This window comes from Panthera onca, chromosome F1 (genome assembly GCF_046562875.1).
Source record: "Panthera onca isolate mPanOnc1 chromosome F1, mPanOnc1 haplotype 2, whole genome shotgun sequence".
NCBI lineage: Eukaryota > Metazoa > Chordata > Mammalia > Carnivora > Felidae > Panthera > Panthera onca.
Genome location: NC_138355.1, coordinates 10872753 through 10898242, shown reverse-complemented (window position 1 = coordinate 10898242; position 25490 = coordinate 10872753). Strand labels below are relative to the sequence as shown.

Below are 25490 nucleotides of genomic sequence, written 5' to 3'. Positions count from 1 at the left end.
GAAACTGAAAATTATAGAGGGAGCAATTGAAGAAAGCCTTAAGGTTTTACCGCTGTCATTAGTGAAACAAACATAATTTGAGAGAGAATAATATAGCTTGTTTTAAAGAATTTGGAAACTGGGGCGCCTGGGTGCCTAGTCAGTTAAGCGTCCCACTTTGGCTCAGGTCATGATCTCATGGTTCATGAGTTCAAGCCCCACGTTGGGCTCTGTGCTGACAGCTCAGAGCCTGGAGCCTGCTTCGGATTCTGTGTCTCCCTCTCTCTCTGCCCCTCCCCCTCTCATGCTCTGTCTTTCTCTCTCTCTTAAAAATAAATAAACATTAGGAAAATTTTTTTAAAGAATTTGGAAACTATTATTTCATCCTACATGGAGAGATATTGTATTATTTTCCCTCAAATTTAAATGTTAGTTCAGCTCTACAATTCCAATTCCATTCTTGTTAGTTTAAGTGATAAGTAGGTTTCATAGTTTGCTAAAGGACTTGAAATCAAAATATACAGTGACTGTCTCAGGATAACATTACCACATAATGTGTGCCAAAGCTGGAAGAACAGAATGCATCTCCTCAAACACTCATTCTAGTCCCTTTCTTCCAGCTCCACACAATTGGAAACACTAGGTTCAGTTCTTTGTTCCTTGTTTGGAGCTAATGAAAGCTCAACAATGATTAATGCACAGTGAACTAGACCTGATGCAATTGGCAAGTTATTACATGGGTAATGAAAAACGCTTACTTTGGAAAAAATGAGAAAAACTTCTGGAATAAATTATTGAAGTATAATCAAAGTACCTTTATGGTTATAATAAAAATGTAAATTATCTCTGATGTTGAGCCCTTATGTTTTGTATTTATCATAATTAGCATTTATGGCGCTTCTTTTTTGCAACACATTTTTAAATTACTCTATAGACGGAAAGTTTGCAAAAGTCACTTAGGGAAAAAAACTTGGGTTGTGCATGGAAATTATCTTTCTCTAAAACTCTTCCATTTATGAAGGGCTATTTATTGAATACCTACTTTGTATCATGCATTGTTCTCAGCACCAGGATTAACAGGTTGGTGGAGTTTGGTACCTATACCTACTGCACTCTGGCAGCACAGCAGAGAGCTGGGAGGATTAGGTCAGGGGAGTTTCCTAAAAACCATTGCTGAATAGGTCTGAAAGAATTACTAAGATGTAGCTTGGCCCAGATAGGGTATCTAAAAGTTTCCAGCAGGAGTTGAGAAGACAAAGTGAATGCCAAGTGGAGGAGATAAAAAGAAAAATGTCGCAAAAGTAAGAAATTGCATGGTTTGTGAGGAATAACTGCAGGTACCTCAGTGTGGCTGAAAGAAGATGGGGAGTGAGAGAAGATGGTGATGGATAGATAGGTAGGGGCTAGATCATGCTCATGGTGTTAAGGTACTTGAATATTGTATAAGAAATAGCCATTGAAGGGCTTTAAATGAGAAATGACATGATCAAATTTGTGGGTAGCACGTTTGATGCTGCTTTGATGACAGTTTATGGTTTTCTTTTTTAAGTTTATTTATTTATTGGGGAGGAGGGGCAGAGAGAGATGGAGACAGAGAGAATCCCAAGCAGGCTCCACACTGTCAGCGCAGAGCCCAACACAGGGCTCAGTCCCACGAACTGTGAGATTATGACCTGAGCCGAAATCAAGAGTCAGACACTTAACCAACTGGGTCACCCAGGCACCCTTTGATGACAGTTTTGAATAGGACATGATTGCAGGCAGAAGATTCAGGCAATAGGCCACTGTTTTTGGTGAAGGAGATAAGGCCATGATAGGATGGTGGAAGGAGAGGTTTCAAACAATCTTTAGGTGGCAAATGTAGCAGAACATGGACTTCATTAATTAGTGATTGATGTTATGTAGTTGGGAGAGGAGGGTCCTGACAGAAAGGAAGGAATCAAGGACAGCATGGAGCTTCCTACTTGAAAGATGGACTGAGGGGGTGCTACCCAGTGAGCTGTAGAATGGAGTGAAGTAACATACTTGAAGGAGGTGAGAAATTATGCATGTTGAGATACCTGTAACCTTTCTAAGTAATTAAATATGTAACCCCAAAGTTTATGGGAGGGGACTGAAAAGATCATTAGAACACTGAAATTGGAACAATTATTAAAACATAGATGATGAGATTGCCCAGAGGAGTTGGAAAAAAGAAAAAGCCAATGGGCTAGAGCTAAACCCTCAACATATTAATATTTAACAGGTTGGTAGAGTAAGAGGTACCAAGTAGGAAACAGAAAAGGAAGGGTTGTCAGACACAAGCAAAATTAGGAGTCTCATGTCAAAGATGTCAACAGAGTAAGAAGTTTTAGGAAGGAGAGAGCAATTGAGAGTGACAAGAATAATACACCTATAATCTTTTTTTTTTTTTATTTGAGTATAGCTGACACACAATGTTACATTAGTTTCAGGTGCACAACTTAATGATTTGACAGGTTTATACATGATGCTATTTTCACCACAATGTAGCTACAACTGTCCCATTACATTGCTATTACAATATCATCCACTGTATCCTTATGCTGTGACTTACTCATTCCATAACTGGAAGCCTATATCTTCTACTCCCCTTCACCCATTTTGCCCAGTGTCCCACCCCCTTCCTTTCTGACAACGATCAGTTTGTTCTTTGTATTTGTAGGTTCAACTCTGCTTTCTGTTTATTAGTTTGTTTGTTTTTTTTAGATTCCACTTATGAGTGAAATCATATAGTATTTGTCTTTCTTAGTCTGACTTATTTCACCTAGCATAATACCTTCTAGGTCCATGCATTGTATCTCAGATGGCACGATCTCATCCCCTATTTCAATTTTAATTTGAGTATAGTTAACATATAGTGTTATATTAGTTTCAGGTGTACAATACATTGATTCAACAATTCCATACATCACCCAGTGCTCATCACCAGTGCAATCCTTAATCTCCACCACCTGTCTCACCCATTCACCCACCCACCTCCGCTCTGGTGACCAGCAGTGTGTTCTCTATAGTTAAGAGTCTGTTTATTGGTTTCTCTCTCTCTCTCTCTCTCTCTCTCTCTCTCTCTCTCTCTCTCTTTTTCCCCCTTTGCTTGTTCATTTTCTTAAATTCCACATAAGAAATCATATGGTATTTGTCTTTCTCTGACTGACTTATTTAGCTTAGCATAATACATTCTAGCTCCATCCAAGTCATTGCAAATGGCAAGATTTCATCCTTTTTTATGACTGTGTAATATTCGTGTGTGTGTGTGTGTGTGTGCACGAGCACTCATGCATGCACACAGGTACACATATGTATGTATACACCACATCCTCCTTATCTATTTGTCTATTGATGGATATTTAGGCTGCTTCTATATCTAGGATATTGTAAATAATGCTTCCATAAGCATATGAGGTACATATATCTTTTCAAATTAGGGGTTTTATTTGGTGTGAGGGGTAAATACCCAGTAGTGGAATTATTGGACTATATGGTATTTCAATTTTTAATTTTTTGAGGAACCTCCATACTATTTTCCAAAGTGGCTGCTCCACTTTATATTCCCATCAATAGGGCATGAGGATCCCTTTTTCTCCACATCATCACCAACATTTATTTGTTTCTTGTCATTTTGATTTTAGCCATTCTAACTGGTGTGGAGCAATATCTCATTATGGTTTTGGTTTGCATGTCCCTGATGATGAGTGATGTTGAGCATCTTTTCCTGTGCCTGTTGGCCATCTGTATAATAGACCTCTACTTTATTTAGATGTCACTCTTCTATGTTCCTAGAAAGTCTTATACATGCCTCCAATACAGCACTTTTAAATTGTACAGGGCTTTATCTTAATACTTTCATGATATGATAAGTTTTGTCCAGGTCACAGACATTCTGTTTGACTTTGTATTTCAGGAACCTAACAGCAGGTGTCCAACAAATAGTTGAAGCAACAATTGAAGAGTGCCAAATAGCACTGGCAATAGAGAGTGCTTAGTGATAAATAGAAAAAGTTTTCATAGAGAAGTATGGAGCAGAAGCCAAACAGTGAGTGAAGGGAAAGTCGTAGGGAGGATCAGCCAATATAGAATATTTTTAAGAAGATTGAAGGAAAGAGAAGGAAGGCAAGGGAATCTAATGGTTGGTATGCCAGGGAAGAATAAGTCAAGTCTGGGAAGAAGGAGCCAGTAGTTGAGGAGTATATTTTGTTGTTTTAATGAGTTCAACTAGTTAAAACAAACAAACAAAAAAAAACTTTAATGCAAAATTAAATCTATTTTACTAAATTTCATGCTCTAAATTTAAAAAAAATCATAATGAGACATTTTGTTTTAATGGTAGAATAACAAACTGTACACATAGCATTTCTGCTGTGGTTAGATACTGTGTTCATGATGGTCCATAAGTCTTTTTGCTTCCTTCTTCAGAATCCTGCCATCAGTATGGAAGTGAACTGCATTGATTTATTGCAAGTAGAAGGATATAATTTGATAGTTGCTGGAACCTTAAATGGTGTGATTATTTTATGGAATTTTGTAAACTCTACTGTCAAAGAAGTGTAAGTTGCATCTTTAAACAATATAAAAGCTGTACTGCAAAAGAGCCAAAATAACATTCAATACTTTTTTATTTTTTAAAATTTTTAATGTTTCTTTATTTTGGGGGGGGGGAGACAGAGAAAGAGGGGGGCACATAATCTGAAGCAAGATACAGACTCTGAGCCTTCAGCACTGAGCCCGATGCAGTGCTCAAACTCATGAACTGTGAGATCATGACCTAAGCCAAAGTCGGGCACTTCATCAACTGAGCCACCCGGGTGCCCCACATTCAACATGTTTTTAAAAACAATAAATCAGTGGTATAACAGCGGTGATGCTCTCAAGAGAGGCTTTTCTGGAAGTTACATTCATGAGATTTGTTCTGTATGTCCAAATCCCAGAGTAATAATAGGAATAATAAAAGGAAATAATAATAATAATAAAAGGAAACTTAAGTATTCATATTCCCAAGTCCCTTGACTTTCACTCTTCTCCCTCTAGTACATACTTTCATGTGTGATCCTGTCCTAATTTATAACCTACATAAAAAGTTAAAATATGTATATATTTTAAATTTTCGTAATGTTTATTTATTTTTGAGAGAAGACAGAGAGAGACAGAGTGTGAGCGGGGGAGGGGCAGAGAGAGGGAGACACAGAATCCGAAGCAGGCTCCAGGCTCCGATCTGTCAGCACAGAACTTGATGTGGGGCTTGAACCCATAAAACCACAAGATCATGACCTGAGCTGAAGTTGGACACTTAACCGACTGAGCCACCCAGGCACCCCTAAAATATATGTTTTAAACGCTAATCTCCCTAAAGCTTTAAACACACATATCTGGCGATGACCATCTGGGTCACCAGCAACACCCTGAAAGACCAAAACTGTGTCCCAGTCTTCCCCATTCCCATGCATCTCCTTTTCCTGTATTCCCAGTGATACCACCATCTGCTTAGTCACCTCAAATGGTGAGTAGCATTCTACATGGGTTTTCTTTTTATTCACCACTGCAATGTGTACAGTGCATTATAGGTCAATGCTAACACGGGGGTGGCATATGCAATTAAATAAATAGATCTCAACCAATCAGATATGCCCTGCACCATAGCCAAAAGCTTTACCCATTCCCTGCTATCCATTTCTAAATATTCTTACCTTTGACTGTAAAGAAAGTAATGTAACATTGGATTATTTGCTACGGATAGGTTGTAAATAACAAACTCTCCCCAGTTCTGTAATTGGGCCATAAGCAAGGGCCATGTGTAAACATCCTGTATCAAGGGAACTCGCAGTGTTTTACTTTGAGGTACAAGGCGGTCAAGAACCTTAGTGAATGGATAAAAATAACATCAAGTCTATCTAAGCATTCAGAGGAAGGAAAGAGGGGGAAGAGCATTAGAAAGGACAAGAGGAAAGAGGAAAACAGAAGAAACCTCTGCTTCTCTATTCACAGTGCCTTAAACACTCCTGGTCCATCTGGACCCCAGGCCCCTTTCCAGTGTAACTCTGAGCCTTTACCTTTAACCAACGTTTGACAGGACATAGTCCTCTCTTGTTTGGATCCTGGATTTGTTCTCCTTTGAACCGTTCGTTGACTTCTCCCTCTGTACCTCAGCCAGTGTTCTCTTGGGTCCTGCCCTCGAATCCCTGTCACTCTCCTGTTCCTTCCTCTCAACACTTGCCCTTGGGCTTTCTCATGACTGTAGACTTGTCACTTGATACCCATATCAATATGCACTGTGTGGTTCTTCAGTCTCTTATTAAAGCAGTTCTCATGCTGTGTCAGCTTGTGCGTGACTCACTACAAAAGGAAAGCAGAGAGACTGTAGTCCTGCTTCCACAGCATCAGGAGGGAAGCTCTCCTGAGACTATTCCCAACTTGAAGGAGGAGATGCTCCTTGTTGAAGTGCTAGTATTTTGCAAAGCGATGAATGTGAATACAGCACTCAGTCAGAGGAAAGTAACGGTATGGTGAGCCATACATCATGTTCCCTTCCCATGAGAAGATGATTATACACAAGTAAGTGACTTAGAATCACTTTAGTATTTTGCAAAACATACAATTTAGTACACAACTGTCTAATGTAACTTGGGCCCAGCTTTCAAAAGGCTCTAAAGTTGAAAGTGGTTTCCATATTCATGGTGGAAGCCGTCTCTACCTCTGCTCAAATTTGCCTAAGATCCCTTCACCAGTCAGGAGACCTGGCCTTTCTCTTCCTGTTCAAAGTCTCATGCTTTTTGGGGGGCCCAAACTGGAAATTTGCCACTCCACTTACTCAGAGTAGAATTCTATTCTTCAAACTTTCTGAAACTTCCAGGAGGTTATATGTAAGTCCACTTTGACGTATTAGTAGAAGGCTAGACCTGCTAATTGGATTAAAAGACTTTTAAACACTGAGTTGGTCATGTGGTTACACAGGGCTTTATTAAGGGAGATAGGTTCCAACTCTACCCCTCTAGGTTTTCTCTTTATGTTCAGTGATACCAGCATTGCAGGAATTGATTAGTTCTTCATGGGATGTATAAGTAATGCAAGTTGCCTAACTTGTAAATGTTTATCATGTAAATGTATGCTTCACTCCCAGGTACAGACCTGAAAATTGCTTCAAGGTGGACCCTGATTTGGATCCCAAACGCTTTAGAATCAATGACATACTGTTCCTCTTTCGACCGCCTGAATGTGCAAGGTAACTCAGTACTTACTGATGAAGAAATACTGTCTGGGACTTATGCGGGTGATGTAAAAAGAGTTCTCCTTATCCCAGCACTAAGGAAGGTACAATTGAGGGAAGACATAAATTGGGTATGCTACTTGGCTTAAGCTTTCTTCCCTGCTACTATCTTTTGTAGGTAGGTGGTCCTCTGGGATCTGATTTGCTGTGTGGGGTTCTCATTTCCCTTACCATGTCAGCCTCACAGCGATCTCTACACTAGTAGAAGAGGTAGAAAATGCCCACTTGACCACACTTGTGGCCAGAATAAGGAAGGACTTGCAGGGCAAATTTAAACCTATAGCAGAAGGTTTCATATGACATCTGCTAAAATGGAGCCATCTCCATTCATTTCTGAGGGGAAGGATATTGTTTTCTAAATATTTAAGAAAAACTATTTTTTCTGTCTAGATGCGCTTCAGAGTTCTGATTTTCAGGCAACATGTAATGGGAAAGGAAATGAGAAAGCAAAGGCTTCCATGTTGGTTTTGAGTCACCCAGCAGTGAGCAAGAATGTACCACCTTCCCTACCCCTTGACTTGAAATTGTCTTAACTGAGACTATTTTGAAGACTTGTTCCATATCAGTGCCCTCACTGGAACCTAAGTCACTTTCCAGTTCACTCCAGCAGAGCACGGCCGAGACAACCAGGCTAGAACTGGGGATTGCAGAGCAGAGCAGGGGTTAGCCAGGCTTTTCAGGGGCCCACCCCCCAACACTGCTTCTGCCATTTCAGTGTCAGCTCCTGGGAATACATCTAGCCCTGAGCAGTGGTACAGGGCATATTTTTATTTCCCAGACCCAGGCAACATTAAATCTTAATTACTGAGGCTCCCCAACAGCATCTACCAAAACCAGACAGATGAACATTTGTAACCCAAGATAGAAAGTATGATTTGTTTCTTGAGTGGCTCAGTATCCATAGATGATGAGAGAAGTAACCTACTGAAATTAAAGCAGAAAAGAGCACACTTTGTGTAGGATAGAATATCTTAACTTTCCTTCCTTGGGCTTTTCCCTCTTCCTGTAGGAGATCAAGTCAGGATTCTGTGTGCTCCTCATCACAATGTGATTCTAGTAAAGGTCCACAGAGTAGCAAGGTAAGCAACAAATAGAAAGAGTATGTCTTCCTGTTATATCCAATGTTGGTTTAGAAATAGTGATTGGCCCCACTTGAGATGCTCTTTTGAGAGAAGGTCAAGGTGGAAAAACTGTGTGTACATGCATGTGTAAAATCTGTTTTGTTTTGTATTTTCAAGGTTTTCATATCTGAAAATAAACCATACATATAAATAAAATACATTACATATGCTATCTTTACATTTCTGAAATAATAAATCAATTTTAGACAACCTCTTTTGCTAAAAAGTATTACATACATTACACAGGGAAGAGACGACACACAGAGTAATACTGTGGTTTTCAAACTCTGTTCTCAGTCCATAGATTTGGCACATTACATCTCTAGTAGGATTTTGTTTTATTTTGTTTGAATAGTTTTTATGTTTATTTATTTTTTGAGAGAGAGAGAGAGAGTTGGGGAGGGGCAGAGAGACAGGGAGACAGAGAATCCAAAGCAGACTCCAGGTTCTGAGCTGTCAGCAGAGCCTGACCTGATGGGCTCGAATTCATGAACCATGAGATCATGACCTGACCCGAAGTTGGATGCTTAACGAACTGAGCCACCCAGGCTCCCCTCTAGTAGGATTTTGTTTTAAAGGAAACTTTTCCCTGGAAAAATTATTTTAAAATGACTAGCATGATGAAAAGAATAAACTCACAAGGATGTAAGAGTCAGACAGACTTGTACTTCAATCAGGTGCTCTGATTAGCTTTAGAGACATCACCTAATCTCTGAGTTTTGTTTCTTTATCAAATAAAGTCTAATTCACATGGTTGCTAATAGAATTGGAGATCATGTACACCAAGAACATGGCATGCATTACACACATAATTGCTCTCATTGTTATGCCCTCCCTAAGCCACTAGAATGTTGTGTTACAGATACCATATTTATGAACATGACAATCTCTGCAATATACTTTTTAAAATAATTAATTCAAAAACAACTTCAGGGGTGCTTGGGATAGCTCAGTCAGTTGAGTGTCAGACTCTTGATTTTGGCTCAGGTCATGACCCCTTAGTTGTGGAATCAAGCCCCACATTGGGCTCTGCACTTAGCATGCAGCCTGCTTAAGATTCTCTCTCTTTCTCTCTGCCCCTCTTCCCCACTCTCTCTCCTTCTCTCTCTCTCTCTCTGAAATAAAAAAATAAAATAAAATAAAAACTTCAAAAAGAATACTGAGAAATGTAAAATTAACAGAGAACAAACTGATGGTTGCCAGGGGGAGAGGATGAGGGATGGGCAAAATAGGTGCAGCGGAGGGGGAGTTACAGGCTTCCAGTTATGGGGTGAATAAATCCCAAGAAAAAAGATATAGATAGAGCATAGAGAATATAGTCGGTACAGCAACAGCATTGTATGGGGACAGATGGTAGCTACACTTGTGGTGAGCATGGCATAACTTAAAGACCTACCCAATTGCTGTGTTGTACACCTAAAACTAATGGAACGATGTAACATTGTGTGTCAACTATACTCAAATGTTTAAAAATTTAAAAAAAATGTAAATGCACCTGAAGAATCTAACTCATCCAGTACATCTCATTTCCTTACAATGTCACGGAAATGCCTTCTCTTTTTCTCCCCTAATTCAGGGAAGCAAACAGAGCATACATGACACTGAGGTTAAACGTAAGTATGAAATCACCTCTCTTTCTTATAACAATTTCATGTTACAGGAGTTCGGGTTCTAGAATAGTCTTATGAATATACATTATATCCTTTCTGTGGCTAAATGTTAAGGAGGTGGTATAAGATTCAGTAGTCTAAGAGGCAGAATTTCCATTATGATGATGCTGTTTTAAATACTAATTCTAGATTTTTAAAAATCCAATGCATTACTGAGCTTCTTAGTCTTGAGTCCATTTTCCTAAAACTTATACTAGATTCATAAGCCATTTGGGGTGTGTAAGACTTACACTGGGTATATATCTAGTTTTAGCTGTTATATACAATGTGGAGGCTTTTGTAATAAGATGAAAAATAATTTCTTCCCCCCAGTGATCTAGGATTCCATTTGTTAATGCTTTTTTTTGTTCTCTGCCCTGAGTGAAGTTATCTGAGGTTGAAAAAAATATTCTAGGAAAAAGAATGTGTTGTCTTACTATTTTCCTACCTGGCTCCTCTTTTATGTTCTATAAAATTTGTAATTCCAAGTATTGCAAACACCCATGGTAGCTCGTTAACTTTCCTGTAGGTGAACAAACTGATGTCACAATGGGAGAGCAACATCCAGTGGACAAAAAACATCCTGGAGGCACCAATTTAATAGAAGCTCAGCCCCCTATCATTGTCAGTGCTCATGAGGATGGACATCTTCGTTTGTGGACTATGGAGGTGATGGGACCCATTGTTTACCTGGAACAGCAGAGAATGAGAAAGATAAAAGTATTGTGGAATGAATCCTAGCCTTCTAAGGTTCCAGAGAACATCCAATTCTAGTATTTTTCAACCTTATAACAAATTGTGGTTCCTCAGCCTTCTCACTGAAAGTGCAACTCAAACATTACAATAGAACAGTTCTGTAACTCGGGTCAAATGATCAAAACTCCTAAGTTAACTATTTCAAATCTTTCTTTTCTTTAAATTGAGCTATGAGTACATGCCGCTAACTATTTCATTGGATATTTAAATAACATTAGAGGATATTAATTACAGTAAAAGAATATTACAGTAAAAGAATATAAGAACACTCAAATATTGAGTATGTATAAATTTTTAGTTATCTAAACTATTGGAAGAAGTTATTACATTGTACTGAGTGTCCTTAAGTATTTTACAATGAAAAAATAGCTTTTATTTCCCAGAAGATTTTAAATGACTTGGAGCGGAGGGTGGCAGAGTTTAAAACTAGGAAGACAGAAATGATGGAAGGAAGGATCTTGATGGAAGGTGCTGATAACAATGAAATCAGTAGAGAGGCAAGAAATCACTAGAGAGGCAAGTGAGAAAAGAGCCACCATTTTGTATGGCAGATAGTGAGACCCAGTGACACAGAATAGTGCAGGCGTCTACTGGGTAAAATGTCCAGGTCTGTCAATAGATCTTAGCGTGTAAGTGGGAAAATCTTGGTTTGAAAATACAAACTTTTTGAAACAATTTTTAAATTTCATTTTAGAGAGAGAGAGAGAGAGACAGAGCAAGTGGGGGAGGGGGAGTAGGTAGGGGGAGAGAGAGAGAATCCTAAGCAGGCTCACATCCAGCACTGAGCCTGATGTGGGGCTCGATCTCACGTCTGTGAGATTATGACCTGAGCTGAAATCAAGAGTTGGTCACCACCCAGGCGCCCCAAAAATACAAACTATCATTAACAACTTTTCCTGAGAGTATCTTGGTATTGGAGCAATGCCTTTTTTTTTTTGTTTTTTTCTGACAGAGAAATAAGAGTGACAGAAGGAAGATTATACCCAAATAAATCTCAGGAAGTGATTAGCAGACTCAAATTCTCTCTTCTTTTTTTTTTGATGTTTATTTATTTATTTTGATGAGTGGGGGGAGCACAAGCAGGGGAGGGGCAGAGAGAGGGAGAGAGAAAGAATCCCAAGCAGGCTCTATGCTGTCAGTGCAGAGCCCCATGTAGGGCTGGATCCCAGGAACCATGATATCATGACTTGAACCAAAATCAAGAGTCAGATGCTTAACCAACTGAGCCACCCAGGTGCCCTATCAAATTCTCTGTTCTGGGGTGCCTGGGTGGCTCAGTCGGCTGAGCATCCGACTTTGGCTCAGGTCACGATCTCGCAGTTGGCAAGTTCGAGCCCCTCATAGGGCTCAGTGCTGACAGCTCAGAGCCTGGAGCCTGCTTCAGATTCTCTCTCTCTCTCTCTCTCTCTCTCTCTCTCTCTCTCTCCGCCCCTCCCCTGCTCATACTCTGCCTCTCTGTGTCTCAAAAATAAAATAAAAATTAAAAAAAAAATTTAAATCTCTCTTCTGAAGCAGGGATGTTTATTGTCTAAGTGAGGCAGTGCTTGTGGAAAATCCTTCCTGGTGCTGACTTATCCTAAGCACTGAAAAATAATCTGCTGAATTTGAATCTCCTACAATCTCTTTATCTTGCACCAATTTTCAAAATAGATATGTCTGAAAACGTAAGTGCAATATTACTGGTTGAGATACACTTAAACAAGTGAGATACACTTAAACCTGAAAAGAATGTTTGTTTAGAAGGGGAATATGTACCTGGAAAAGAGGTCTGAGGAAGTTCATGGAAAGGGTCATGGAAGTGCAAGAAACAACCCCCAAGAATAGAAGTGGTCTGTAATAATCAGAGTTTAGATGCTCTTAATAGTTGTTACAGCTTTATGAATATTTAATTTCAAGGAAATAAGTCCCTTCAGATAGTTTCAAATTGTTTTTATTACAAAGAAGAGAATCATGTTGCAGTAGTAGAGATAATTTTTTAGATGGATTATTTATAGAGAAATTCAACTCTGAGATTAATATTTTATAGAATTTATTATACTTCATTCAGGGAAAGCTACTGAAAGATATGCTGCCTTTCACAAAACATTCTGCCATTTCTCTGACATCGCTGTATACTGATCCATGTACCAGGATACTTCTGACTGGAAATGTGGGTAAGTCATGCTTAGGTAGTCGTCTACAGGTTGCTCCATAACCACATGACATAAAGATGGAGGTAGGAAAATACATGACATTTGTTGAGACAAAAGAAAGAAAAAGAAGGATGCTGAAGCAGGAGAGAGTGTTATGAATAGCTTGCTGAATAAAGAGAATAATGAATGAATAGAGCAATGAATAGAACCTATTCCATTCTGAGGTCTTTACTTAGAGTGAGACAATCTTTTTTTTCCCATCTTTAAATGGGGTACACAGTTAAGCGTCTGACATTGGCTCAGGTCATGATCTCACCATTCGTGAGTTCGAGCCCCACGTCAGGCTCTGTGCTGACGGCTCAGAGCCTGGAGCCTGCTTTGGGTTCTGTGTCTCCCTTTCTCTGCCCCTTCCGTGCTGATGCTGTCTCTCTCTGTCTTTCAAAAATAAATAAACATTGAAAAAAAAATTTTTAATGGGGTACAGAACTACCTGTTCTCTTACCTTACATATTGGGAAGAATGTAAAGTTTTCATTTTCCATCTTGAATAGGTTATGTTGTATTTATCTCATAAAGGGAGTAACAGCATTAATTAGGAAGGAGAGGGATTCTTTGCTCTCATTAGGGGATTTTGTATTGATTGTTAGAACTCATACAGTTGGTTTTTCTTCTTTGATGTCACAAAATTCTTTTTTCTAATGCTTTATTTCCTTTCTTTCATCTTTTTAACTAATCATGAATTATCTTTCTTTTCATCTACTTTAAAAGATTATGTGAGTGTGTGAATGAGCATTCCTAGTGTAAAAACATTTTTAAGTTTTAGTAGTGTTCACTTTTAAGTTTTTCCAAAAAACAGACAAAACTAACCAGTTTGTTAGAATTTAGACTGAAACAGCATCTTTTCAGTTAAACAAAAGCTTAGCCCACTTTACTCTTGCTTTTCTTCTACACCCACCCCTTCACTTATCATTTGCTACTGTAACCTTGATATTTGCATTCGGGTACTGCTATTACATTCATATTTAAATTTTAGGGGCACCTGGTGGCTCAGTAGGTTGAGCCTCCGACTTAGGCTCAGGTCATGATCTTGTGGGTTTGAGCCCTGTGTTGGGCTCTGTGCTGACAGCTAGGAGCCTGGAGCCTGCTTCAGATTCTGTATCTCCTTCTCTCACCTCCCTCCCCTGCTTGTGCTCTCTCTCTGTATCTCAAAAATAAATAAATGTTAAACAAAAAGTAATAATATTTGTTTTACACCTTTTCTTGAAAGAACATTGTTCTCATTTCAAAACTTAGTCTATGAATCAGTTTGTACCTTCAATTATTTCAGTCTTCCGGAGATTGTACAAAATTTTCAATTTTAATGAAGTACAGTTTACCAATGGTTTCTTTCACAGATTGTGCCTTTGATGTTGTTTTTAAAAAGTCATTGCCAAACCCAAGGTTTAGATTTTCTTCCAGTTTTATAGTTTTGCATGTTACGCTTAGAGTTGTTTTGATCTGGGTTTTTTGGCTTTTAGAATTTGGTGGGAAAAGTGTAACGTGCATTTCCAAATTGAGAGTTTTTATCATGAATGGGTATTGAATTTTGTCAACTGCTTTTTCTGCATCTATTGTGATCATGTGATTTTTTTCTTCTATAGCCTGTTGATAGGATGGATTACATGAAATGATCTTCAAATGCTGACCATTGTGTATAATTCTTTTAATATGCTTATATTTTGATGGGGATTTTTGCATCTATACTCATAGCAGCTATTGGTTTATAGCTTTCTCATAATATCTTTGGGTTTGGTATTAGGGTGTGCTGGCCTCATTGAACAAGTTAGAAAGTATTCCCTTTTACTTTTATATTCTGGAAGAGTTTGTACATAATTGGTAAGATTTCTTACTTAAATGTGTGATAGAATTCACCATTAAACTCATTTTGACGCAGTGGTTTCTGTTTGGGAAGATTATTAATTAATTTCCTTAATAATATAGACCTGGGGTACCTGGGTGGCTCAGTCAGTTGAGCGTCCTACTCTTGATTTCAGCTGAGATCATGATCTCACAGTCCGGTTCATGGGCCTATATTGGGCACCACACTGACAGCATGAAATTTGCTTGGGGTTCTCTGACCCTCTCCCTCTGACTCCCTACCCCATCCATAAATAAATAAATAAACATTTTAAAAAAATAATATAAGCCTATTCATATTATCTGTTTCTTCTTGGGTGAGCTTTGACAGATTGTGTCTTTCAAGGAATCAGTCCATTTTATCCAGGTTATTAAATTTGTGGGCATGGAATTCATAGTATTCATTTGTATCCTTTTAATTCCCATGAGATCTTTTTTTCTTAGTTAGCCCGGATAGAAGTTTGTCAATTTTGTTGATCTTTTTAAAGAACCAGCTTTTGGTTTTGTTGATTTTTTTCTATTGAGTTCCTATTTTTAGTTTCATTGATTTCCGTTCTGATTTTTACTTCATTTATTCTGCTTACTTTGGTGAATTTGTTTGTTTTTTTTTTTAATTTCATTCTAAAAGAGAAGTTTAGATTATAGATCTTCCTTTTGTTTCTAATATTTGCTCGTAAATTGCCCTGTGAGCACTGTTTTTGCTGCTTCCCTCTAATTTTGATGTCATATTTTCATTTTTATTTAGTTCAAAATATTTAAAACTTTCTCTTGAGATTTTTTTCTATGATCTATTATTTAGAAGTATGTTGTCTCATCTCTAATTATTTTGGGATTTTCCAGCTCCCTTTCTCTTGATTTCCAATTTCATTCCATTGTAGTCTGGGGACATACACTATATGATTTCTCTTATTTCAAATTGGTTAAGATATAATTTATTGCCCAGAATTTGGTCTATCTTGGTGAATGATAGCTTGAGATTAATATGGGTTTTGCTGTGTTTGGATGCAGTAGTCTATAGATATCAATTATATCTAGTTGAATGATGGTGTGATTAAGTTCAACTATGTCCTTACTGATTTTCTGCCCCCTGGGTCTGTCCATTTCTGATAGATGGGTGTGAAGTTTCCAACTATAACAGTGTATTATCTATTTCTCCTTGCAATTCTATCAGTTTTCAGCTGCATATCTTGATACTGTGATGTTAGGCACATACATGTTTTTCTTTTAATTTTTAATGTTTATTTTTGAGAGAGAGAGAGTGGGGGAGGGGCAGAGAGAGAAGGAGACACAGAATCCAAAGCAGGCTCCAGGCTCTGAGCTGCCAGCACAGAGCCTGATGCAGGGTTCAAACTTACCAACCGCGAGATCATGACCTGAACCAAAGTCCGATGCTTAACTGACTGAGCCACCCAGGTGCCCCGGCACATACATGTTAAGGATAGTTATGTCTTCTTGGAGAATTGCCCCTTTATCATTATGTAATGCCTTTCTTTATCCCTAATAATTTTTCTTACTCTGAAGTCTTCTCTGAAACATAGATGCTCTTCCTTTCTTTTGATTTGCATTAACATGGTAAGTCGTTCTCTATCCCTTTACTTTTAGTCTACATGTATCCTTATATATAAAGTGGATTTCTTGTAAGCAACATATAATTGGGTGTTGTTTTTTAATCCATTCTGACAATCTCAGTCTTTTAAGTGGTTTACTTAGACTGTTGACATCTAAAGTGATTTTTGATATAGATCTACCATATTTCTTATCGTGGTCTATTTATTCCTCGTTTTTGTTCTTATTTTTGTCTTTCACTCTTTTTCTGCCTTTTGTGGTTTTAAGTGACCTTTCATATTATTCTACTTTCTCTTAGCATATCAATTATGTATCTTTTTAAAATTTTTTGAATGGTTTCCCTAGAGTTTGCAATATACATTTACAACTAATTCGTGTCAAACAAGTCTACACCACCTCCCTGGTAATATGAGTACCTTATAATAACAAAATATTCCTAATTTCTTCTTGTGTCACTACTGTCATTCAGCTCAAGTACCTATAAGTTACAATTGTCAAATACATTGTTGCTATTATTGCTTTAAATAAATTGCTTTTACTTTATCTTCATTTATTCCTTCTCTTATGCTCTTCTTTTCTTTATATAAATCTGAATTTCTTACCTATATCATTTTCCTTCTCTCTTAAGAACTTCTTTTAATACTTCTTGCAAGGCAAGTTTACTAGCAACAAATTGTCTCCGGTTTTGTTTGTCTGGGAAAGTCACCTTTCTCCTTCACTTTTGAAGGACAGTTTACAAGGGACATAATGCTAGGTTGATGGTTTTTCTCTCAACACTTAAATATTTCATTCCATTCTCTTCTAACTTTAATGGTTTCTGAGAAGTTAGATGTAATTCTTATATTGTTCCTTTATAGATAAGATATCCCCCCCCACACCGGTTTCTTTCAAGATTTTTTTTCTTTCTGCAGTTTGAATATGCCTAGATGTAGTCCTTTTTGCTTTTTTAAAATAATTTTTTAATGTTTATTTATTTTTTGAGACAGACAGACAGACATGTGCGGGGGAGGGGCAGAGAGAGAGTGAGACACAGAATCCAAAGCAGGCTCCAGGTTCTGATCCAGATTCAGCACAGAGCCCGATGTGGGGCTTGAACACACAAACTGTGAGATCATGACCTGAGCCAAAGTCAGACATTTAGCCAACTGAGCCACTCAGGCACCCTGTTGCTTTTTTTTAAATCTAGTTTTATAACTATCATGTGGATTGTAGGATGATTATCTCTCTAATGGTTTGGATTCCATTTGGTAGTGTTGTTTTCATTCCTATTTCATCTACCCTGACATCGAGAGGAAATTTGACTTTGAGCATACATGGCAACAGTAAGTCACAATGAGGTTGCCATATATCAGAATTCCTACGTATAAGTGATATAATTTTTTTTCTTTCATTTCTGGTTTTTCAGATTCTATTTTATTTACCATTATAAATGCCTAAGTCAAATTAATTTGGCGGGCTGGATAGTATGTGCTTAGACAAAAAGGATACCTAACTAAAGATTCCAATGCTTACATTTTCTACAGAAGGACATGTTATCCTTTGCAGCATTAGTTCCTTCCTGGATTCACCTCACAATGAAAAGGTAGGAACTTTAGTTTTAGTTTAATTCATGAACCAGAAACTGACCATTTTTCTGTGCTAGACACCACAAAAGATAGAAATGCAAGCCAAGACTTCCTACTCTGGAGTCATATATAATACTATTGAATCTTAACAGTATTTTATCTTGATGGGCACTGAGAAATGTATAGAGTTGTTGAATCATTATATGGTACACCTGAAACTAACATAACAGTCTATGTTAATTATACTTGAAGTAAAAAAAAAAGAAAAAAGAAACAAGCTACATGCCAAATAATAATGGTTTACTGGTGAAAAGAAAGAATGAGTGAGTGAGTGAGTGATCTAGCCACTGGCCACATTACATCATCTTCATGTTTTGATTTATTTGAGAGAATCTATGTAGAAACCCAGAGCTTAAAAAAGTTCACAAATCATCTAGTCCTCCACAGTCAGTTTATATATATGACATAACTTTACAGAAAGAGATGCTATTAAGAGACTCTTAAAAACTGAGAAAAAACTGAGGGTTGATGGGGGGTGGGAGGGAGGGGAGGGTGGGCGATGGGTATTGAGTAGGGCACCTTTTGGGATGTTATATGGAAACCAATTTGACAATAAACTTCATATATTGAAGAAAAAAAAGAAAAATAAATAAATAAATAAATAAATAAATAAATAAACATTTAAAAAAAAAAAACAGAAAGAGATGCTATAACTTTTCCTTACAGGCCTAATCTAGTGCCCAACCATTGGGGATGAAAAATACAGCATAGGGAATATAGTCAATAACACTGCAATAACATGTTATCATGCTATCAGGGTGAGCACTGAGTAATGTACAGTATGTTGTCCACTTGAAACTAACATAACGTTACATGCCAACTATACTTGAATTTTAAAAAAAGAAACTCTTCCTCACATCTAGTCTAAGTCTTCCTTGTGATTCAAACATATTTTATGCTCTTTTTAGAGTGAACGCAATGTAAATGTCACCATCCTTATTTAAAACCACCTGAATATGAACTTTTTGTGTCAATGTGGATAAACAAATATGCCTACATCTATTATAAAGACTCAACTTGACTAATTAAAAGTTACAGCAAGGAAGCACTATTTTACCATAGACTTATTTCTCTTTAAGGTCATATTTTAAATCTAAAACGTAAATAAATAGTATTTCTTTTACTATTATTTTCCTATGGTTACATAGATTAAGATTGGATTCCTTGCAGAGTGTCACAGAATGGTACTGTTTCAAACCTTATTTCAGTTGATCCATAGAATTTTCTTTTTGTTTCCAAGAACCAATGATGGTTTTCTAATGTTCAGATGTTTATTTTTCCTATGATTATCTCCACTTTGCAGAGGGGAAATCAGAGACTGTCTTGCCTTAACTCCATGTAGACAGTTAATGACTTAGTCAGGACTAGAGCCAGGCTTCTTGTCCTCAAGTCTAGTGTTTTTTCCATATATAACACTCACTGCTATCAGATAGAAAACAACGTTCAAACAACTTGTGAAGCACAAAGTTTCACTTATCAACAGGTATAAATGGTCTGAAATCAAGTCATGTTGTGAGCAGAACAAAACAAATGACATGCTTGAACCATATATAAGTGGAAAGTTATCTGTTCCCCCTTAATTTTGATGACTATCATATATTGTTATTAATTTTAAGGCACAAAAGTATGACCCAAAAACCTTACAGTTTTGCAAATGAACTTTCTATAAACTGGGATACAAGACCTTATAAAATTTAGAGAAAATCTTAAAAACAAAGTTATAAAATAATATTGAATTAAACTATCAGTGGAATTTATTTTAAAGCATTTTCACCAATTTACAAAAGCAAAGATTTATTTTAATAACTTACTTGAAATTACTCCATATTCAATGTCATTTCAACCTTTTTCTGTATTTTGGCAATGTATTTTTTCCACTTTGTACATGGCTACCTATATACAACAGAATCCCATTATAAGATGCCTCATTATTACACAGATTAATATATATCATGAATTAAATCAGGTTCAGTTATAGATTACAACTAGTTACAATAAACACCTAATATGTCAGTGCAAACACCTAATATGTCAGTGCATACATCATAATCTGCTTCTCTTGCAACATCACTATTAAAAAGATGCTCTATATAATATAGATATTCTAAGAGATAGGATAGTCAAAACCTGTCCACAGGAAGAGAAATCATACATATGATAATATACATTTGTCTACAAAAAAAAAAGTCTTAGAGCAATGTTTTCCTAAATACAGGTTATAACCCACTAGTGGGTTATAAAACCAGTGTAATGAGTGGTGACCAGTATTTTAATTTAAAAGGGGAATGAAATGCAATAGAATAGAATAGATGATATCAGTGTGCATTGCACATAGTAAGGTTAAGAATCTGAAATGTGTCCGGTATGCACGTGCAGATATTATATCTGTTGACATCTGTAAAATGTCTTTCTTACTATAGATATGGCCCATAGTAGAGAAACACTTGCCTAAGTGAATCCAATCCCAAAGCAGAGAAAGAACCCTTGGATAACAAGCTATTATTGAATAACTATGAGACAATAAGAAGTAAGAGAATGCAGATTTCACCCTGGTTGTCTAAGAACAACTAGAGGGGATTGAGTCAGAAGGTCAATAAATTTAGGAGGAATTGTGTCTGAACTTTGTTCAAGTCTAAATGAATAGGAGACTCATAAGAAAACTCCAAGCTGCCAGAATTCTGGCTACACATACATTCTAGGTAGATGACCCCAGAAGAAGTAGTGCTTGGTGTGAGTTCATCAGTGATAGAGACAGAATGTGCTCTAAGGAGATGTTGCTACAGAGTCAGCTTTCCAGTGGACAACTCTAGTTCACACAGTTCAGGCCTGTTTAAAGGCTCTAGACTTGAGGATAAGCCACATCTTGAATTGAGACCTCTGAGGTCTATCAAAGAGAATGAGCCAGGCCCATTCTAATTGTTGATTCCTTGTGATATCGTATATAACCCTACTACCTCCATCACCACCACCACCACCGCCAAAAAAAGAGAACAAAATCACCAGGGCTATCTCTGGATAAAATTTGAAAACACGGAAGTTTTGCCAACTTCCCCTTCGGTCCTCACCTTTCAGCTCTGCTTCCTCCTGCCCCTGATTCCACTCTGCCTCTGCCTATCCCACAGCCTTTCTCCTAAGGCTTTTCTTTTGTCTACTCATCTTGTAATCCTCAACTAAATGTTCATCCTCACTTAAATGAGAAATTGCTAAAGACATAAGGTCTTTCTTCTCCCAGGAATACATGAGATGAACAAACACCTAAAAATGGAGTTAGGGTACCTGAGCAAGGAAAAAGAGCTCACAGGGAGAGGGGTTTCGACTTGCACAGATGTCCACACCCATTCACTTGGAAGCTTGGCTCATTCGTGGTTACTGGTTTTGCTTGAGATTGGATTATGATCAGCACATACTTATGCTACAGAATATGCTTTATTGTTGCTTTCTAGAAACTGAAGCAGCGGCTTGCCTGGCGTGCTCATTCTTTAGAAATTGTTCAAGTAATCTATGTAGAAGACAAACAAGTGGTACTTACTGCCTCCGTTGATGGCTCAGTAAGGTATGGACCTTCATATTGTGAATTTAGGGTTTTGAGCACGAGAAGTAAAAATTTTAAGCTACGGTTTAAGTTTATACCCCAAATACAATCTTGATTGGATAATTAAAATAAATACATAAACAAACAAACAAAATGTGGCACACAGAAAGGGCTTTGGAAAGATGGCCACTGGCTTAGAATTGTTTTCCATGTCCAAGGAGACAAGATGCCCTGCTCATCCATGTCAGAGTATGACAAATACTTCAATAAAAGTGTTTTTTGTGTACTCATTTCAAAGAATGAAGCAAGATGATTATCTCAGAGAGATAGACCCAAGCCCAGGAATAGCCACAGGAGACACAGGATCAGAAGGCATAAAGAAAGTCATAGCAAAGTGCAACTCAACACTGAGAAAAGTGAAAGCAAGCTAATGTTTTCATGGACACTGTGATTGATTCTGCAAAGCCTACTTATTTCTAATTGCCTGGATAATGCTAAGGATACATACACCAATACTGAACACACACACACACACACATACACACATACACACATACACACATACAAAAAGAAAGGAAATGCCATGACATTTCTTGAGACAAATTGCTGCATATTAAAATGTGTCAAAATCATGGTAATGAATTATCCTCTTGGGAGAATAAAGTCAGGTAAGATCGAGAGTGGTAGAGAGGTTTCAAAGTGTGCTGGAGAGTTTAAACATAGTGAAGGCAAAAAGGAAGGAATCTTTTACATTGGGTAAAAGACCCTGTGTGAGCCTGGGGCTGGTTTGAATCTTCACCTTGAAGGAAATAGCCTCCAAAGGATTTTAAGTGAAGGACTAACATAATCTGATTTACATTTTTAAAAAAAATAACGTGTAGGGAATGGATCTCAGAGCAGCAAGGTGGGAGCAAAGAGACCAGTTGGAAGTCTATGCTGAGTGCAGGTGCCTGGACTAGGGCAGTGGCAACAGTGCTGGAAGCAGATAGTCTGGATCTGAGAACTGTCCAGGAGATAAATTCCAGGAGACATAAACTGTAACTGAAAGGGAAGGTAAGCAGTGGATGTCAAGCCTACTTCCTGCCATATACCACTCAGTGAACGATGGTACCATTCATGAAGAGAGGAGGCACTTAAGAAAAAAAAAGAAAAAAGAGAGAGAAAGGAGGCACTAAAAGAGGAAAATACTTTAAATATGGAAGGGTGAAAGTAAATTATTAGAAATGTTGAGTGAAAGGTGAGTCTGGAAGGGGGCAAGGTCCTAACTGGGGTTAAACAGAGCTCTTCCTCCGCCAGAAAGGGAATGTGTTATTTTATTTATAGGAAAAATTAAAAACATGTCATTTCATTATTACAGATGTTTTTCACAACTCTGTCCCTTGGGTCTCTGTTCCAGTTTATTTTCAGCTACCTGTCAGCAGAAGTGCTAATTGGGGATTGTAATACACACAGGCACGCACACACAAATGCACGTGTGCACGTGCACCACATGTCACATGTGCACACACTTCTGTTGTTATGAGCATTCCCTGCTCAGATATTTCTTTTATATGATTCCTTCAAGTGGAGATCTCCCTAGATACTCAATTCAGAAAAAGTAGCTCTATGAATAACTATCTCAGATACACTTCCCTTTATAACTAAGCTATGTCCTTTTGCAAACACTGGCTGCCACTTTCCAAAGGGGTAGGGAATTTTAACATTCTAAATCTTTGTTTTCAAAAAGATTGTGATATTATAATAGGAAAAAGTGTAATAAAGACTTAGCTCTTAGACAGAGGATAGACAGGGCTAAGATACTTATCTAAGACCCAGGAAATCAGGCTGAGAGGTGGGATCAGTCATCTGGAAGAATTCCACATGCAGCAGGAAATGTCACAAAACAAGATCAGAAGCTGCTTCAGTCCTGACCTAGAATAGAGTGAGTTTGGAGTTGTCCTAAAGGTAGTCCTTACCCTCTAACTTCTGTGCTGGAAGGACCGGTCCATTTCACTTTGGTGAAGGCTCTGGCAAGGCAGTGTAGGAGAATTAGAATATGTAAGGGATGTAAAATGCTCATGTTACATTCTTAGGATGCTATTAGGTGTGAGGAGTCCTGGCTAGATACCTCTCCTCTGTCCTCTCCTCAATGCCCGCCCCCGTGACCTGGGAAACCACTTGAACTTGGCAGAATTTACTCTTACCTCATTTAGTGTGTCCTCCTCATGGGCCATGATGACTGCTTCCATCATTTGTTACTCTGAGGTTGAAGTCAAGATATAAAAGCAAGATCTTCCACATACTGTTTTATCTTTCCTTAAGATGCAGGGCACACACTCCTGCTAAGGATATTCTATAGGACTTTAAATCAAGTGGGCTGCTTAGAGGGATCTCACAGAGTGACCTGATGGTAAAACTATGCATATGGATAAAAAAAAAAAAAAACACTTCTTTTGTCACCTTATTTCATAACTCAGTTGTGAAAAATAGTATGGTTTTTCCAGAACAGTAGGAGTTATGGATGGAGGTTGAGAGGATTTTGTTAATAGTAAAAGCATCCTTAGGAAACTCCTCCCACAAGCCCTACTGATGCTGATGCAGAGGTAGACAACTAAGATATAGCACACTGTAAGGCCTAATTCAACTAGCATACTGTCAGTCAACACAGGTTCTGATCACAATGAATGAACAGTGTTATTCTGGGAAATATCCATTCCTTGTTTTCTGATTTTAATGAATGGCCATCATAAGTACAGATTCAAATCAACATTTCCCAAAATTGTTGATTAGAATTCTAATGGATAAAAATGCTTATGCTATGATTGGTTCCATGTATTTAACAGGAATAGTCCTCGATTCAAGCTTAAAATCTCTGATGGACCAGTAAAAACCCATATAAATGATCTAATAAACAATAACTTTCACTGAATTCCAGTTACTTTCTTCTCCCTACTTTTGCCTTTCCTCAGGGTCTGGCATGCCCTCAATGGTCATTACTGTGGATATTTTGGACAGCGAAGAATGTTTGAAATATCACCAACAAATGATTTCATTTTGCCATGTGATGTTAATGAATATCCCATAGAAATAAAAGAAGAAAACAAATTCACAGAGAAGACGCAAAAATATGAATATCCTCTGGTATTTGACCGGCAAAAGTAAGACCACTGGGTTTTTCTTTAGATGAGCAGACAAGAATTAAACTCTATTTTTTTAAGTTTATTTATTTATTTTAAGAAAGAGCACAAGCAGGAAAGGGGCAAAGAAATGAGAGAGAGAATCTCAAGCAGGCTCAGTGCCATCAACACAAAGCCCAATGTGGGGCTCAAACTCACAAACCGTGAGATCATGACCTGAGCTGAAACCAAGAGTCAGACACTTAACCGACTGAGCCACCCAGGCACCCCAAGAATGTGACACTGTGCTGGACATGGAGAATTCAAAGGTGAAAAGTCCAGGACTTTTCAATAACATTGCAATCCAGTGGAGGGGAAAAATATGTAAACAAAAAGCTACAGTTTAGTATAATAGTACTTCTAGGAAAATGTAATTCTCAAGATAATCACCAAGGGGTAGATGGGATGTAACCAAACAAGACCAAAGAGGCAACTTTGATCTTCTATGTTTCCTTAAATCATGGGTAAGTAAAATCACTAAATAATGAAAGACTATGATGTAGTTTTTCAAGACTGGGGGGTCCAGTGAGCAAGTAAGGACGACGTGGTGGGAGATAAAGCAAGAAAATTTTATAGATGCCAAATCGCAATGGGTTTTGTAACAGACCAACAGAAGGATTTTAAGCTTTACAGAAATCATAGTGACAGAATACAGAAGAGAAAAAACAAGTCTGAAGAAAAGGATAGTGCATTTGGTTTTGGACAAGTGTAAGTCTAGATGTTTGTGGGACATCCAAGTGAAGATATTTAATGAGCATTGAGATAGACATGTCTGGTTGTTGAAAAGAAAACCACATGCACATG

At 37.7% G+C, this 25490-nt stretch overlaps 1 protein-coding gene across 2 annotated transcripts in view; it reads left to right on the top strand.

Moving 5' to 3' along the window:
* Positions 1–25490, top strand: part of WDR64 (WD repeat domain 64) — a 140229-nt gene that overhangs the window by 103648 nt on the left and 11091 nt on the right. For both annotated transcript variants that reach the window (XM_078440900.2, XM_078440901.2), the window contains 9 exons: positions 4411–4541; positions 7109–7210; positions 8265–8334; positions 9953–9989; positions 10555–10694; positions 12829–12934; positions 17898–17956; positions 21443–21552; positions 24480–24668. In XM_078440900.2, coding sequence (XP_078297026.2) covers positions 4411–4541; positions 7109–7210; positions 8265–8334; positions 9953–9989; positions 10555–10694; positions 12829–12934; positions 17898–17956; positions 21443–21552; positions 24480–24668 — 944 coding nt within the window. The remainder of the gene's footprint in view (positions 1–4410; positions 4542–7108; positions 7211–8264; positions 8335–9952; positions 9990–10554; positions 10695–12828; positions 12935–17897; positions 17957–21442; positions 21553–24479; positions 24669–25490) is intronic.